This window comes from Planococcus citri, chromosome 4 (genome assembly GCF_950023065.1).
Source record: "Planococcus citri chromosome 4, ihPlaCitr1.1, whole genome shotgun sequence".
NCBI lineage: Eukaryota > Metazoa > Arthropoda > Insecta > Hemiptera > Pseudococcidae > Planococcus > Planococcus citri.
Window position 1 is genome coordinate 58,046,134 of NC_088680.1, and position 15,850 is coordinate 58,061,983.

Genomic DNA, 15,850 nt, shown 5'->3' on the forward strand with positions numbered 1-15,850 from the left:
AATTTGAGAATAAACATTTCGATTACAAATTGATCATGATCGAAAATCGATTTAATCATTCCCTAAAAAATCGATTCATCTACGATTTTCGATACGTTTGATCGATCATGTACGAAATGAAATCAATCACGATCGAAAATCGTTCACGATCAAAGATCGATTGATCGAACCCTCAAAAATCGATTCATTTGCGATTTTCGATTCCATATAATGATAATCGATCATGTTTGAATTCGAAATTAGAAATCAATTATCTCTTCACGCATAAATTTCCTGATCATGAATCGATCATGATCGATAATCGATCAATCGAACCTCTAAAATCGATTCGTTGGCGATTTTTTGCCCGGATAAGATCGATCACGTTTGGAATGAAAAGTCAAGTTGAGCCTTGGTCTTCCTTTTCCAAATTCGATAATGATCGAAAATCGATTATTAGAATCACTGAAATCGATTTATTTGCGATTTTCGATTCCATGTGATCAATCATATTTGAAATGAAAAATGAATTTTTGCATTTAAGTCGAAAGTAAGTTTCTTGGGTAAAAATCGATCATGATCGATAATCGATTAATCGAACCTCAAAAATCGATTTGTTTGCGATTTTTCATCCGGATAAGATCGATCACGTTTGTAATAAAAAGTCAAGTTGATCCTTGATTTTCCTCTTCCGAAATCAATCTTGATCAAAAATCGATTATTAAAATCACGGAAATCGATTTATTTTCGATTTTCGATTCCATGTGAGTAATCATGTTCGAAATGAAAAATCAATTTTTGTCTCAAAGTCGAAAGTAAATTTCCCAGTTGAAAATCGATCGAATCGAAAATCGATTAATCGAACCTCATAAATCGATTCACTTTCGATTTGCGATCTCATAAGATCAGTCAAGTAAGAAATTAAAAATCAATCTTGGCCTTACACTTATTTGATCAAAAAACGACCATGATCTAAAATCGATCTCATCCGTTGAATATGATTCATTTCAACGAGACTTCATTTTCACTTTTTTACCAAAATTGTCCAAGAAAATCTCGTTTATTTTCCAGAAATTGCCCAAAAGTTGCGAAAAAGCATCATTTTTTTTGCCAATAATTGCCAAAAAATCATGTTTTTTGCTGAGATCATAAAAGTCTTGCTTTTTGGCAAAAATCGACAAAAATTTTAAATTTTTTTAGCAAAATTGCAAAAAATTGTTCTTTTTGCAGAAAATTTCAAAATGTGACACTTTTTTTACAAAAATTGTCCAAATTACGATTTTTTGCCAGAAATTGCCAAAAGCCCCCTTTTCTGCTAAATTGTCCAAGTCTCGCTTTTTTATTCAAACGATTGTAAAATAGTTCAACTTTTCAATTTCATTTTGTTATGTTCTGTTTTTTTTTTTTCAAAAAAAACTTGGATGATTTTTTCTGAAAATGTGTTGCTCACATTTTGTCACCTTTTTTGGTCACTTTTCTAATTATTTTTTCGAACTTTTTTTGTTACCAAGTAAAGTTGCTTTTTTTTAGACAAAATTAAGTACGAGCCCTGGACTTCGCTTTTGATAATTTTTGATCAAAATTCAAAAATTCAACTTTTTGAACGATTTTTCAAATTAACTGTCAGAACTCCAAATCTAGGTTACCCTATGCTCTTGTCTGACAGTCTCCAAACAGGTCAACAATCCACCTAGCAATAGCCGAATGTTTTCCCCACTAATTCGGGCAAAACAATAAGCCCGCCATTATACCGGTGGTGTTTGTTTATAAATTCGAACAATTTCACGCACGTAGGTAATTGATAAGGACAAAAAAACACCGCCATCGCCCATTTTTTTTGTCCCTCCACCTTCTCTTCGTCTATCTAGAAGACAATACGCGGCCGGGTCGTTGATGAGGTTTCCAACGATTTAATCATAGGGTCTCTCTCGATCCGATATGAGTCATCGAAGATGTGTTAAGTTGGCCGAGATGGAGTTTAGGAAACACTGCCTAAGTACTGTATGGTTTTTCGTATTAGTCATTTCACGAATAGTGTTTTCATTACTATTCGACGCAGCAGTTAGAGAAACGCGACGACTGTACAGTGTACGCGGTGCACATTTGTTTACGCATCGTGTATCGGTGCTTAGGTAGTGTTTTTTTTTTCATACATTAAAAATAATTACCTTGTAGTGCACTTTTTGTTTCTTTATCGTAACACGTTTTTACATCGCGTCACCGTCGAGATACTATCGCCGGTTTAATCGTTCGTTGAACCACGAACTATCTCCGCTGCCTGCGTGTACTGGTTTTTAAGGAAATGCCGACGATTGGGATTCGGATTGGGATTGCTGATCGGTGCCCGAGCATATCAGGGTGTTGATTTTTTGACAGACAGGGAGAACGTGGCGGTAGAGTTGGTAATCTTCATCATGATTACGATTAGGGGATTGAGAGTTGGCGTGGCGGTATATGACCGCAGCTCTCGTGTGATTAGGTGACTAGAGATTGATGAAGTTGACCTGTGCCTGTGCCTGTGGTACCGTACCTCTCTCTCTCTACCTGTATATTCTATTCTGTGTAAATAGAGTCGAGCTGCACGTCTATTTCATCTCAATTCTGTACACACACAGCACAGTGATGCAAAGATGGAGATGCAGAAGAGAAAGAGACAGTGAAAGAGCGCGAGAATAATGCGTTGGTGACGTCGTCGTTCAAAAATACCTACATTTAAACGCGATACCACGATGTGGCGGCCAACCTTATGTATATGGCTTTTATATTTAAATTACGTCTATTTTTAATGATCCACCTCGTGTGTGGAAGGTTTTCCTTTTTCTTTTTCTTTTTTTTCTCTACAATGATGTTCATTGTGTTTTAAAAATATTGTAGGAAATTGTGTTTCGACTTGTTGCCTAGAACCCAACCGACCTGACCTGGCTTCTGTTCAAGAGTATGATTTTTTCTACCATCTAGAGAATTGACCGCGATAAAGGGTTGCGTAGCCTGTATAGGTCAAGGTGTTGAGCACCTTTATGGAAGATACCCGAAGATCATTTCAGGTCTTGAGTATGGATGATTCAGAGCTATCCCCCCCGCCGCCGGAATCCAATCATTCGACTGGTAAAAATTTATCTCTTGATTTTAGTTTTTATACGAGTTCAAACTCCCCGAATGATGATGATGCTGCTGCTGGCTTTTGGGTATTTGGGTGCTGCTGATCGATTGCCTGCTGTTTATTTTTAGCGTGATTAATATCGAGCTATTTTTAAGAGAATTTTATTAATGGGAATTGAGGAAAATGGTGGAAATTATTGCAGTTGCAGGAGAATTAATGAGATTGGCTGGAAAACTGGCTGAAAAATGGATCAATTTTTCTTCAAATTAGAGTAGGTAACTAGGTATATATAGTCTGGGGAGGGGGCACAAGGATCTATTGCACCCCCCCCCCCCCGTCGATCCTCCGGGACAATTTTTTTCTCAACTGGAGTGTCCTAAAGAACATTTCTAGCCCCTGTCCTCAGAAAAAAAGGTCCTACTTACAAAATGGCGGCCATTTTATTGACAGGTCAGCCGAAATCGCAGATTGAGCGTTCCAACATAGGACTTGCACGAAATTTTTTATATTGTACAAAGGTAGATCGAAAGATCAGGTAAAAAATTATCACATGTCAAAATTTCAAGAGCTAAAGTGCCCTTTTCGATTTTTGGTGAATTTTTAAAAATCAAATTTAGGCCAAAAATGAGGGAAAAAACCAAAATTTTACCAAATTGACCAAAAAAGCTGAAATTTGGGATATACTCTATTTTTGACCAGCCAAATCGATAGGAAACTGTTTCAAACCGTTTTGAGTAGTTCTGGAGCCTCCAGCAGATTTTTGAAACTCGAAATTCCCACAAAATTTTATCAAATGGAGTTGCAAAGACGAAATTCATTCTGCAAACTAATTTCAATACGTTACGAAGTCAAATGCAGGTAGATTTTAAGTCATCTTGGAACTTTCAGCGACTTTTTGAAAATTACTGGAGCCTCCAGTAGATTTTTGAAATCTAAAATTCCCACAACATTTTATCAAATGAAGTTAGCATAGCAAGCTGAAATTAACTTCGAAAACTAATTTCAATACGATACGAAGTCGACTGTATGGTGGTTTCAAATGGTTTTAAAGCTTCCAGCTACTTTTTGGAAGTTTCAGTTTTCCAAAAAACGCCATACAACCTTTCAAAAAGTCGCTGGAGGCTCCAAGACGACTAGAAATCTACCTGCAGTCGACTTCGTAGCGTATGGAAATTAATTTGCAGAATGAATTTTGGTTTTCCAACTCCATTTGATAAGATTTTGTGGGAATTTCGAGTTTCAAAAATCTGCTGGAGACTCCAGAACTGCTCAAAATGGTTTGAAACAGTCTCCTATCGATTTGGCTGGTCGAAAATAGGGTATATCCCAAATTTAAGCTTTCTTGGTTAATTTAGTAAAATTTTCGATTTTCCCCTCATTTTTGGCCTAAATTTGATTTTTCAAAAATTCACCAAAAATCGAAAAAGGCACTTTAGCCCTTGAAATTTTGACAGGTGATAATTTTTTGCCTGATCTTTCGATCTACCTTTGTACGGTTTTAAAAATGTCGTGCAAGTCCTATGTTGGAACGCTAAATCTGCGATTTCGGCTGCCATTTTGTGAGTACGGCCACTATTTTTTTATTTTGAGGACAAGAGCTAAAAATGTTCCTCAGGACTCCCTCTTCAAGAATAAATTTGTCCCGGATGATCTCGTGGGGGGGGGGTCAATAGATCCTTATGCGTCCTCCCGACTAATATGGAGCAAAGGATGGAGGGAACTTTCATAGAAAATTCAAAATCCCGAAAAAAGGCATGAAAATAGCATGAATTTTCATTTTCTGAAACGTTTTAGTGATTTTCAAATTATCCATGAACATTTTTTGTGATGTTGAAAATTGAAAGAAAATCGTACTAAAAATATTAATTTCGTGCTAAAATTATTTTATGTTTTGTTAAGTATTAGAAAATTCTCGAACTTGACCAACATGCTTTATTATGTTCACTTTGTCAATTTCCGTTTCAAAAGTCACCTGCATAGACATACGATCCGCGAATATTTCATACATGCTGAATACTTATTTACAGTTTTTTGATTACTTTCTATACGATGAGTAATTAAAATGCACGAAAAATTATAATTTAGCGGATTTCCTCTTCTTTCCTTCCAATTAATGTAATTGGAATAACTTTTCATTTTTTTTTTATGACAGATGAAATGCATACTTATGCAAAATACATTATTGAATAGTGCAAATATGCATTTAAACTACCTACCTAAATAATTTAATATAAACTTAATTGCGTAATTTATGCAAAAATTTTAGCTCGAGTAGGTACTTTTACTTTTGATCAACTAAGTATTCAAATAGTTAGCTACCCAATTATTTTTTTCCAAAATTCGGACGTCAGAGCTTAACCCACAAAAATTAAATTTACATGCATTCCTTATTTCAAAGAACTATAAAATTAATGTACTATTCAAGTTCATATATACAATGTTGCCGAAATGTCATAATGGGAGACTTCTTCTTACATAATTTCATACTGCTCATGAGTCCAAATTCAGTTGAATGTACGCTGATTTTTTAAAAATATTCATCAATAAATGTTATTTAAGTAATCAATAATTTAGAGTTATTTGGAAGGGTCGATATTTTTGTACAAAAATAAAATTGAAAAAAAATCTATGAATTTTTCAGTCAGGTAATACAAAATAGAAAAATTTTATGAAAATGTTGTTGGCGCCATGAATTTATTATTGCCTATTACTATGTACCTAGATAAATATATAATGAGGACGTCTATTTTTATATGTACTAAAATTTTAATAGCCCTTGCCTGAATGACGTCAGAGTTTCTGAGTAAATTGTAGATTTTTTATTGAAAAAAAAATTTCATCAATTTTTCAAAACAGAACATGATTAAATACTAAATAGGTCTTAGACCTTAGAGTAAGAAACATACATTTTTTCTGTTGGGTCGGAAAATTCTCTCGAAAACTCCATCGAAAAGTGTCCACCTGTTTTCTGACCCATTCCAATAGGATGCACACATATTACGAGAAAAGATACATAAGTACGATACATTATCATTATGTACCTTCCATACATATGTCCGCGGTATAACGTTTTATGCATAATACTCGTACACATGTATTCGCTATAATTACATCAGGAAAAAGTTATGATACGAATCGTCTGGAGACGGCTGCAACAGCCAATGTGTTCAATTTAACATACATATTTGGTCTTAACAGTCAACACAGATTAAATCCAGCACGAGAATATACACGTCGTCGTATTATTATTATAGTTCCAAAGGGAAAAAAATATATAAAATATTTTTTATAAAAATCCATTAAACCGTCGTCGTCGATCAACTGTTCATAACCTACTTTTGTTTATGTAATCGTAAATCAACGTAATTCAGCTTCTTAATTTACATTTATACTGTATACGTACAGTATGTGTAGCCGACGACGACAGCGTCTCAGCACAAACAAACTGAATTTCCTGTCATCCTTTGAATGCATCATGCGTGTATAAAATATGTACACAAATGTTTTTTTTTTGTCCACGTAGGTAGCAGGTAGCCTGCTGCCTAGTACTTTGGAATTGTATGAAAAAAATCAAGTTGGTTAGCGGTGTTTGTTGTAAAAAAATGAGGGACGAGATGACCATTTGGGTGTAGTGGCAATTTAACCTATCTTAGATGTGAAAAAGTACCGCTGTAGCATGCTTGAAAATCCTTTCGATATATCAATAGTACGATAGATCATCATTCATAGGTATATTGTAATAATTTAGGTATATTATTTTAATCTGACTTTCGAGGGTTTTTATGGCCATAGGGAAGTATTGTTCGTGCATTTTGTAACATTTGTTGCTGCAATTTACTTATACTCAAATCTCAAGATTTTTATTCAATTTTTGTGTCACTAAACAAATTACTTATTGCCACATTTTTCGTGGTTTTTAAAAAAATGAGAATTAGGTAGGTACATTTTTCTTTAATTTCAACAACTGTAATGCCATTTAGTAAATTTTTTGATAATTTTTTGAAATTTATCAACATTTTCAGCAATTTTTAGCGTATTTTTGAGGGTTTTTACTAATTTTTCAAGTTATTTACAGCTATTTTTTTCATACGTATTCAGTTGATTTTTTGGATTTTTTTTCATGTTTAGGTAACATTTTGCTAAATTTTGGGTAATTTTATGACACCTTTGATTTTACAACTTTTAGAATGTCTTTCAAAATTTCATCAATTTCCAATTTTTTATGTCGTTTTCTGCTTTTTTTTTTGTTCAATTTCTGTGGTTATTATTTCGTAAAATTCGGTTTTTTTAGAAATTTTTTTTTATGTTTTCAATGTTTTTGTGAATTACTTATTGCAATTTTTTTCAATTTTCGTAACGTTTTATTGCTTTTTCTTAATTTCTGATAATTTTTTGGAGTGTTTTTCAATGTTTTTGGCAACTTTTTCGAATTTTATCAAATTTTTATAATATTTTCAACAGTTTTTTGCTCAATTTTCAGCATGTTTCGCTGAATTTAAGTAGTCAGGTCTTTTTGAAAAAATTATTTTCGTGTTTTTTATAATTTTCACGAGTTTTGACTATTTCTCTCAATTTTTTTGAATTTTTAGTAAGTACATGTTGTTTGATTTCTGGTTCTTTTTGGCACTTTTGTCAACTTTTCTTTCTTGCAATTTTCAGGAATTTTTCCAGTTTTTGAATGTTGGTAGTTCTTTTCATTAGTTTTTTGTGCTATTTCTGCAATATTTGGCAGAATTTAGTTTTGGAACATTTATTTTTGCGTTGTTATTGTTTTTTAAGATTGATTTTTATTCCATTTTATTAAATTTCTGGCGATTCTTGACACTTTCCTGCTTGAATAATTATCTTTCCTCTCGGCATTTTCTTGGGTAGGGTATTTTTCTAAACTTGGCCTGTTTTATGATGATCATTGATTTCAATTTGATTTTCAAAGATCTTTATGTCAATTTGGCCTTTTCCTGCCATTTTTAGACAATTTTGTCATTGTGTACAATTTTGCAACAAGTTGTCAAATTTTGGGTCAATTAATCAGCTTTTCTTTTATTTCTTTGAATTTTTATGCAATTTTTTTAATTTTCCATTATTTTTTGCATTATTTTTCAAGTTTTCAGCATTATTTAAATTTGTTGTCATTTTCAACGATTTTCATGTCAATTCAACTTTGTGTTTTTTTTTTGCTGATTTTATACAATTTTATCGATGTTATAGGCAGTGGTTTCATCAATTTTACACTATTGTGCTATACTAGATTTTTATGTAAATTAAATGCGATTGCCATTTTTCTGAATTTTTACCGATTTTGTTGGAATTCTCGCAATTAAACTGGTATTTTATCAACTTTTTAGTGGTTTGCCAAGAATTTTTGTGGCAATTTGATATTTTGTTCAATCTTACAACAATATGTCAAATTTTGGGGCAGCTTTTCTTCTATTTCTATGGATTTTTATGCAATTTTTTTCATTTTCCATCATTTTTTGCAATATTTTTCAAGTTTTCAGCATTATTTTTTGTTGTCATTTTTAACGATTTTTATGTTAACTCAACTTTTGTCTTTTTTCTGCTAATTTAATCAATTTTATCGATTTTATAGGCAGTGATTTCATCATTTTTACACTATCGTGCTAGATTTTCATGTAAATTCGCAATTTTAACTGGCTTTTTATCCACTTTTTAGTGGTTTGCTAACAATTTTTGTAGCAATTTGATATTTTGTTCAATTTTACAGTTTCGGGTGTTTTTTTTTATCCTTTTTTAAATCAATTGTTAACAATTTTCATACAATTTTTGCTAATATATAATTTTTGCATATTGTATTTTGAGGAGTCAGGGAAGCTCTTTCGTTTTTTTTTGCCAATAAAGCTGTTGGTGTTATTTAAAAATGTTCTGTTTTTTGAGTTTTTTCTAGTTTTTTCTAAGGACTATTTTTTGTGAGTTACTTTAAAATTTTCGAAAATTCAATAAAATGACTTGAAAATTGTTGAAAATGAAAACCTATGGAAAATCAATGGCGAAAAGAAACCCACAGAAATCCAAAAAAAGACTATGACAAATATTGCTGCCTCAAAAACTGCCAAAAAAAATATTTGCAAAAATTTTTTTAAATTGCCAAGAACTTGAAAAAAACTCAACAGTAATTTGTTCCAAAAACCTTGAATTTTGCGAAACTTTGAGGAAATTGAAATTGCACACGAACTTGCAAAAAATATCATAGTAAATTCGAAAAATAATATTCCTCAAAGTTGCCAAATTTAAAAGTGCAAAAATTGCCCAAAATTTGACTACATGAGAGCAAAATAGCATTAAAATAGCCTAAACATCGACTGATATAACTTGAAAATTGTTGGAAAAAGTTGTAAAACTCCAAAAAAATCTTCTAAAAACCACCAGAAATATCGATAAGTAAGTGCCAAAAATTTCGTAAAATGATGTACAAATGAAAAAAAAAAAAAAAAAAAAAAAAAACGATGTAGATTTCATAAAAAAGCATGCAGGCAAATGTAAAATAACGAAATGATTGCTTAATTAATGTTAAATTGTGCGAAAATATTATAGAAATTGTACAAAATATCCACAAAATTGTTCAAGATGAAAAAAATGGTCAAGGTAGGTCTTCTGTTTTTCAGGATCATGAAACGTAATCAATTTATTTGCTTAAAAAATGGTCATCTTAAATTCTGATTTTCTCGTTGAACGATCAATTCGATTGTTTATGCACACCCTGTAGACGTAGAGTGTAGAATGCGTAGGCCTTCCTGATTTTTCGTGGAAAAACAAATTGTAGGTAAAAAGATAAGCGCAAGAATTCCAAGAGCGTTCATTGATGATTCATCTGGGGAATCGTTATCAGTAGATAATAGCCCTATACTCGTACATTATTTTGCTGTTTCACTTGATTCGCTTATTACTGAGCATACCAACATTATCAGTGTTTTATTATACGTACTCGTATTTTATAATATGATGATGACGAATACACCTCACATCATCATCATAGCTTAATCGTGTAAATGTGTACAGCACAAAAAGGTAGTCTCAACAGTCACAGAAAGTACATCATACAGTGCATACATACGATGTATCTCTACAGTATGTAATGTACATCTACGTATTGTATTCTGTATTGTACATACTGTAGAAAGCCTCTCTGTCTCTCTCTCGCTCATTGGTTCTTTCTCCGTCTACTCTACAGGAGGGTAAAAGAGGAGGAGGTAAGGTGCAGTACTCGTGTGGAGCCCGAGACCGAGCAGAGAATGATTCGTTGTCGTGAAAACGCGTGTACTGTTACGGATTACCTCGGTACATGTCGAGTTCCGCCCGCTTACCCGCTATCTCAGTCGTCGTCGTCGTGCCCGTAACGCATTGTCCCCTGTCCCGCTCGTTTACCCGTCTCGTCTGCGACGTTTTAAGAACCGAACACCGAACCGAACGCGCTACCTGAAATTACACTTTACCTTTGTAAGATTCGTAAACGTTTCTGTGATACGCTAAGATTAAGTTCATTTTATAGCGGTGACTTATTGGTTCGCAACGTGAAATATTTCGTCGGCGTTCTCGTCCTCATCCTGCTCCTGCGTCGTGTTTCCAAGTTTTTTTTTCCTTTTTTGGCTACCTTCGTGTAGTATTTTGTTCAGTTTTATGTAATACTTTACTTTGTATTCGTCGTCGAGTATTTCGAATTCGCTATTGTTTTTTTGGTTTAGTTTTGATTTCTGTTTTGTTCGGTTTTTTTTTGGTGATTGATTTCGCCAGTTGTAATAATTTCGGAATTTTTATCGTCTCGGCGGTTTTTTTTTTGCTTGTTTGTTTATACTTTGGTAAAGTTTGATCGTTCGTTGTTTGTCACCGGTTTCTACCTCTGTAAAATAACGTAGATATTTTTTCAATTCGATTTCAGTTCACGATAATAATCGTATAGCTAATATTGTAAAGTTTCATTGTGATTTTCATACTCTTTCGAAGACATGTTTTTGGTGCGAAGTTTTTTAACGTATAATGTGCGGTTATAAAAGTGACGAAAGTATGTTTCGCAGAGAACCTGCTAGTTTTCCACCAGGTATTTAGTACTTTTTATATTTTCACATACATTGTTTCACTTCACCGTACATATCATTTTTTCGTAGTTTTTTCTTTCTTTTATTTACTACATACATACTACGGTGTACGAAGTGTAACCACCATCGTGTACGAGTGTAATTTAATTAGTACAGTCGCGATAATCGCACTGTGTTTATCGAAGTACCTCTACCTACCTACGATAACGAAAAAAATAAAATAAAAATGGCGATGAAGGTTCGAATATATTGTACAATATGTGTAGATACTTGTGTGTAACACGCTTTGGTGATTTTTGTTTATTTCGTTTGCTAGTTTTGGCAGAGGGGGGGGGGTGGAGAATATCGTGTCGAGTGGTTGGAAAATCAAAAATGGAAAATTCTTCGGTTTTACATGTGTTGTAGATTTTAGATTACGCATTGATTTTGGTATTGTTTTAATCAATATTATCTGTCGATATGATCTATACAGAATACAAACGACACGATGGTTTCGAAACCTGTAGGTATATACGTTTACGTATGAGTAGGTCTTATCTTCTGGATGTGATTTTAGTTCGTTTTGATGATAAATCGTGTAAATATTTACTGTTTTAGATTTACATTTTTTTTGTTTAGCGTATCGAAAAATATTATAAGTACGTATTGCGTTAGTTGGTCGTATGACTTGATCGAAGGTTTCGTGTTATCGAGATTTTTCCTCATGTTGAACACTCGAAGAAAGCTTTGTTTTGATCAAAGGTGTGTTTTGTTTTTGGTGAGTGTTTTGAAACGACAAACGAACGTTGAACGAAAGCGAAATTTCTGCTGTATGAAACATTGAAACACGAATAACACGATGAATCAGCGATGAGCCGATGAATGGCGGACAGTGTTGCCAACTGACCGTAACAGGTGGTTTTTTTGAAAAAAAAGGATGATGTTTTCGTAGTGGAAGTTTCGGTTTTGGGGAATTGGGAACTCGGAACTGATTTTGAAATTTTTCTAGCAAACGTTTCAGAAACGTGTAAAATGACTTGGGGCCACTTGTACGACTCTCGTTCAACTCTCGTTCAAGAGTTGAACTCAGTTTAACTGGTCAAAAACAATGAGCTGAACTTAGTACAGATTTGAACGAGAGTCGTACAATCCGCCCTTGAAGATGATGGGTATGCTTCTAGAATTATTGATGGTGATGAGGTCTGAGGATGAAGTGATAATGAGAACCAAAGAATATTTGGGGTTCGTTTTGCAAATTTGGAGTTCAAAATTGAGATGAGGAAATTTCTTCGCCGCTTTTTCAAAAACATTTCGTGCCAGGTTTAACGAATGAGCAATTTCTGATTTGTAAATTAGTTGTTTGAGACTATATCTATTTTAATGGGGAGGTGGGGGGGAGAGGGTGATACAGTTTCAGTGGACTGAGAAACGAAGATGATTTTCTGTTCAATTTAGTAGATAATTTTGGAATTATTGCGTATTGGAGTCCACTGCTTGAATGAGACGGAGGAGAGGAAGTAGGTGCCAAGAAGACGAGAATTTTTTTCTCTCGTGTCAGGATCAACATTTTGCGAAATAATGAAGCAAATTTGAAAAAAATTGATCGAATTTCAGACATCAAGTTTGACTAAAGAACTACTGGCAATTTTTCTGATATTTCAATAATATGTCAAACTTTCAAAAAATTGAAAAAAAAACTGGGAAAATTATGAGAAAATTTAGTCAATGTTTTGACATAGGTAAGTGTTAAACTTTCAAAAACTTGAAAGGTGATCGATCGACTTCTGGTCATCAAGTCTTGACTTTTAAGAACAGCTATAAATGACCATTTCTGAGATATAAGTACTTGTGTAATTTGGTCAGGTTTTCAAAAAGTTGAAAAGAATTTGGAAAATTCTATAAAAATAAAATTCAATCGACTTTCTGACGTAATTTTGAACTTTCAACAACAGAAAAAAATTGTTTGACTTTTGGTTATTAAGTGCGACTTCAACATTTCCTCTCAATTCAGAAATTTGATTATTTTTGTATGTCACACTTTTAAAAAAATTGACTAAAAGGTCACAGTCAGACTTTTAAAAATTTTGAAAAAAATATCACGAATTTCTGAAATTTCTTCGGCAAAAAAATCTCCATGATTTAAAACTTTCCTTAAAGACCTAAAGAGGTTTGAAAAATTTTTCGCTTTTTTTTGCAAAATTGCTAAAAATAATCCGCAAAAGCCTCGCTTTTTTGCCAAAAATTGCCATCAAGTATCACTCAAGCACTTTACTGAAATTTTCAAAGTCTTGCTTTTTACCAAAGTTGCAAAAAATTCTCGCTTTTTACTTATTAACAAAATTGTGAAAAATCCCCAAGTCTCGTCTTCTTTCACCAATTGTCCAAAAGTCTCGCTTTTTTGCCAGAAATTGCCAACTTTCCTTCGTTTTGTTTGCCAAAAATTACGAAAATTCTCGTTTTAGTGCCGAAAATTGTCAAAAAGATTACTTTTTCACCAAAAAATTTCAAAGCTGAAAGTAGCAAAGTATAGTTCAACTTTTTAAAATTCGAAATCAAAACATTTCATAATTTGTAGGTAACGGTCTGTTTTTTTTTAATATATAATTTTATTTTTTCTATACCTCGCTGGTTACCTATACATATTGAAATGTTTTACTCGCGTTTTGTCTCTATTTTGGTTACGAAAGTTACCCACCTGTTTTTGGAAAAAATTTGAAATTTGACATAAATGATGATATTTTAGGAAATTCATTAGAATTTTTGCTATTTCAATTTTTTTTTAGCATGTTTTACCTATCGAGAATTTTGTCAAAAAATAAAAAAAATGAATAAATAAAATTGAAATGTTTTAACAGTTGATGAAATTGTCAAATTGTGATATGAAATCAGAGTGTCTACCAGCAAGAATACATATAGCACGAAAGCAAGAAAAAGGCGAGAAATTGACATGGGTGGCAAGAAAGCAAGAAAATACCTAGTTTAGAAATCCCTTCAAAAAGCAAGAAAATTTTCAAAGAATACTAAAACTCTTTTTAAAAAATGAGTTTATTCCACTAATTTTGAAAAATGTTGAGATCAGAAAAATCGAATCCTTTCATTAAAATTGATGTTGTTCTCTTTTTCAAATTACAAATTTTCCAAAACTTTTGCCCTCGCAAAATTCAAAAATTAAATAGGAAAATTCTAGAAAATGCTTGTAATATCCAAACCATTTGAAAAGTGCGAATTTTTCATTTTTTCTGAACAGAATCAGTTCACTAACTTTTCAAAATTTTTGATACTATTGTAAAATAAAACATACAAAATGGTTGTTTGTTCATTTTTTGAAGTAATTTTTCCAAAAAATTGTCGAATAAAATGATCATTCATTATGAAGGGTTTTCGGAAAATTGCTCAAGATGTCGATTTCTCATGTCTGAAAATCTGATTCCCCCCCCCCCCCCCCGACATCACAAATAAAAATATAAACTTCCTCTATGATTTCATCTTGTAAACACCACTGAGTTCAGCATGTTAAAATTTCGATTTTTGTCATCTGAGAATTAAAATCACATCCTTGCTTCAACGAATAAATTGTTGAGCATTTTTTTTTTGGAGGGGGGATGCGTAAATATGAAGAGGGGTACGAAATTTCATGTCTGAAACCAAAAAAACAGCACGAAGAAGGCAAGAAAAAAGCAAGAAAATTGATCATTTGGTTTCAGTAGACACTCTGCAAATTTGAATTTTGAAGACATTAGGATAATAAAAAATTGAAAATATGATGTAGTTTTTGAAAAACTTTAAAAATATTAAGTACATTTCAGATTTTTTAAAGATATTGAGTGTAAAACGTGGAGAGTATTTGCATCAAAACTATAATAAAGCACCGTGTCAATCCCTCTTCCCCCCGCCTCCGCCCTCTCCGTGTGCTCGTATTTTTCAAACTCAGATCATCGAAGAATTTTCGAAAAAATGTCTCAATTTTCGATCTAAATTCATGCACAAGTTAACCCTTTCGGCTATGAGACAAACTGACGGATAAAATTTTAAGTGCTTTAAACTGAGTTAGGCCGGTTGCTGCCCAGAACTCAAAATTTGCTGGAAATCGCACATTCAGAAAGTATTCATGTCACAAATGGCAATAAACCTTGAATTGACTATTTTTCGATTTATGACACCGAATAGCATTATAAATCAAAATCAAGCCTTCTGAGGCATCTGATATTTCATGATGAAAATATTGATAACAAGCATTTTTGAAAATAGAAAAAAAGATGAGCTAAAATAAAATAAGTTTGTGTAAAAAAAGAAATTTTTGAAGAAAAACAAGGCATGCGACTTCAGATGGTTATTCAAACTGCAAATGTTTGAAGGTGATTGCTTGTGCGAGGATTAAAATTGATGGAAAAATCTTTGTGTTATAGAGAGCATTTTTTGAAATTTTGAAAACTTGTATCACAATTCAACCTGAAAAGTATGACATCATTTTCATTTTCTGACACATACATCTCTCTTGAGGTGATTTGCTTGGGTGAGTAAGTTACCTCAGAAGATGACTATGTAAACTTTTGCGAGCATTTGAATTTTATGATAGATACTGTGTCATAATACAGCCCTCAATCTGTTTGTCATAATGAGATAATAAAAATAAAATACGTACGTCATATTGTGGAATTACTGGAATTACTTTTTAGAAGTCATCTTACAGATAATGAATTGATTGAGCGCAGTCTTTATGACACAGTATCCATCATAAAAT

The 15,850-nt window shown here is 32.7% G+C and overlaps 1 protein-coding gene across 8 annotated transcripts in view; it reads left to right on the forward strand.

The window, feature by feature from the left end:
• scalloped (TEA domain transcription factor 1 homolog scalloped) overlaps window positions 1-15,850 on the forward strand; it is a 183,960-nt gene that overhangs the window by 53,174 nt on the left and 114,936 nt on the right. For 2 of the 8 annotated variants that reach the window (XM_065364144.1, XM_065364153.1), the window contains exon 2: window positions 2,881-3,084. The exons of 4 other annotated variants lie outside the window; for them this stretch is intronic. In XM_065364144.1, coding sequence (XP_065220216.1) covers window positions 2,997-3,084 — 88 coding nt within the window. In that variant the 5' untranslated portion in view covers window positions 2,881-2,996. Of the gene's footprint in view, window positions 1-2,853; window positions 3,085-10,119; window positions 11,133-15,850 lie in introns of those variants that run through there. 2 more of the 8 variants (XM_065364145.1, XM_065364146.1) reach the window with 2 other exon arrangements.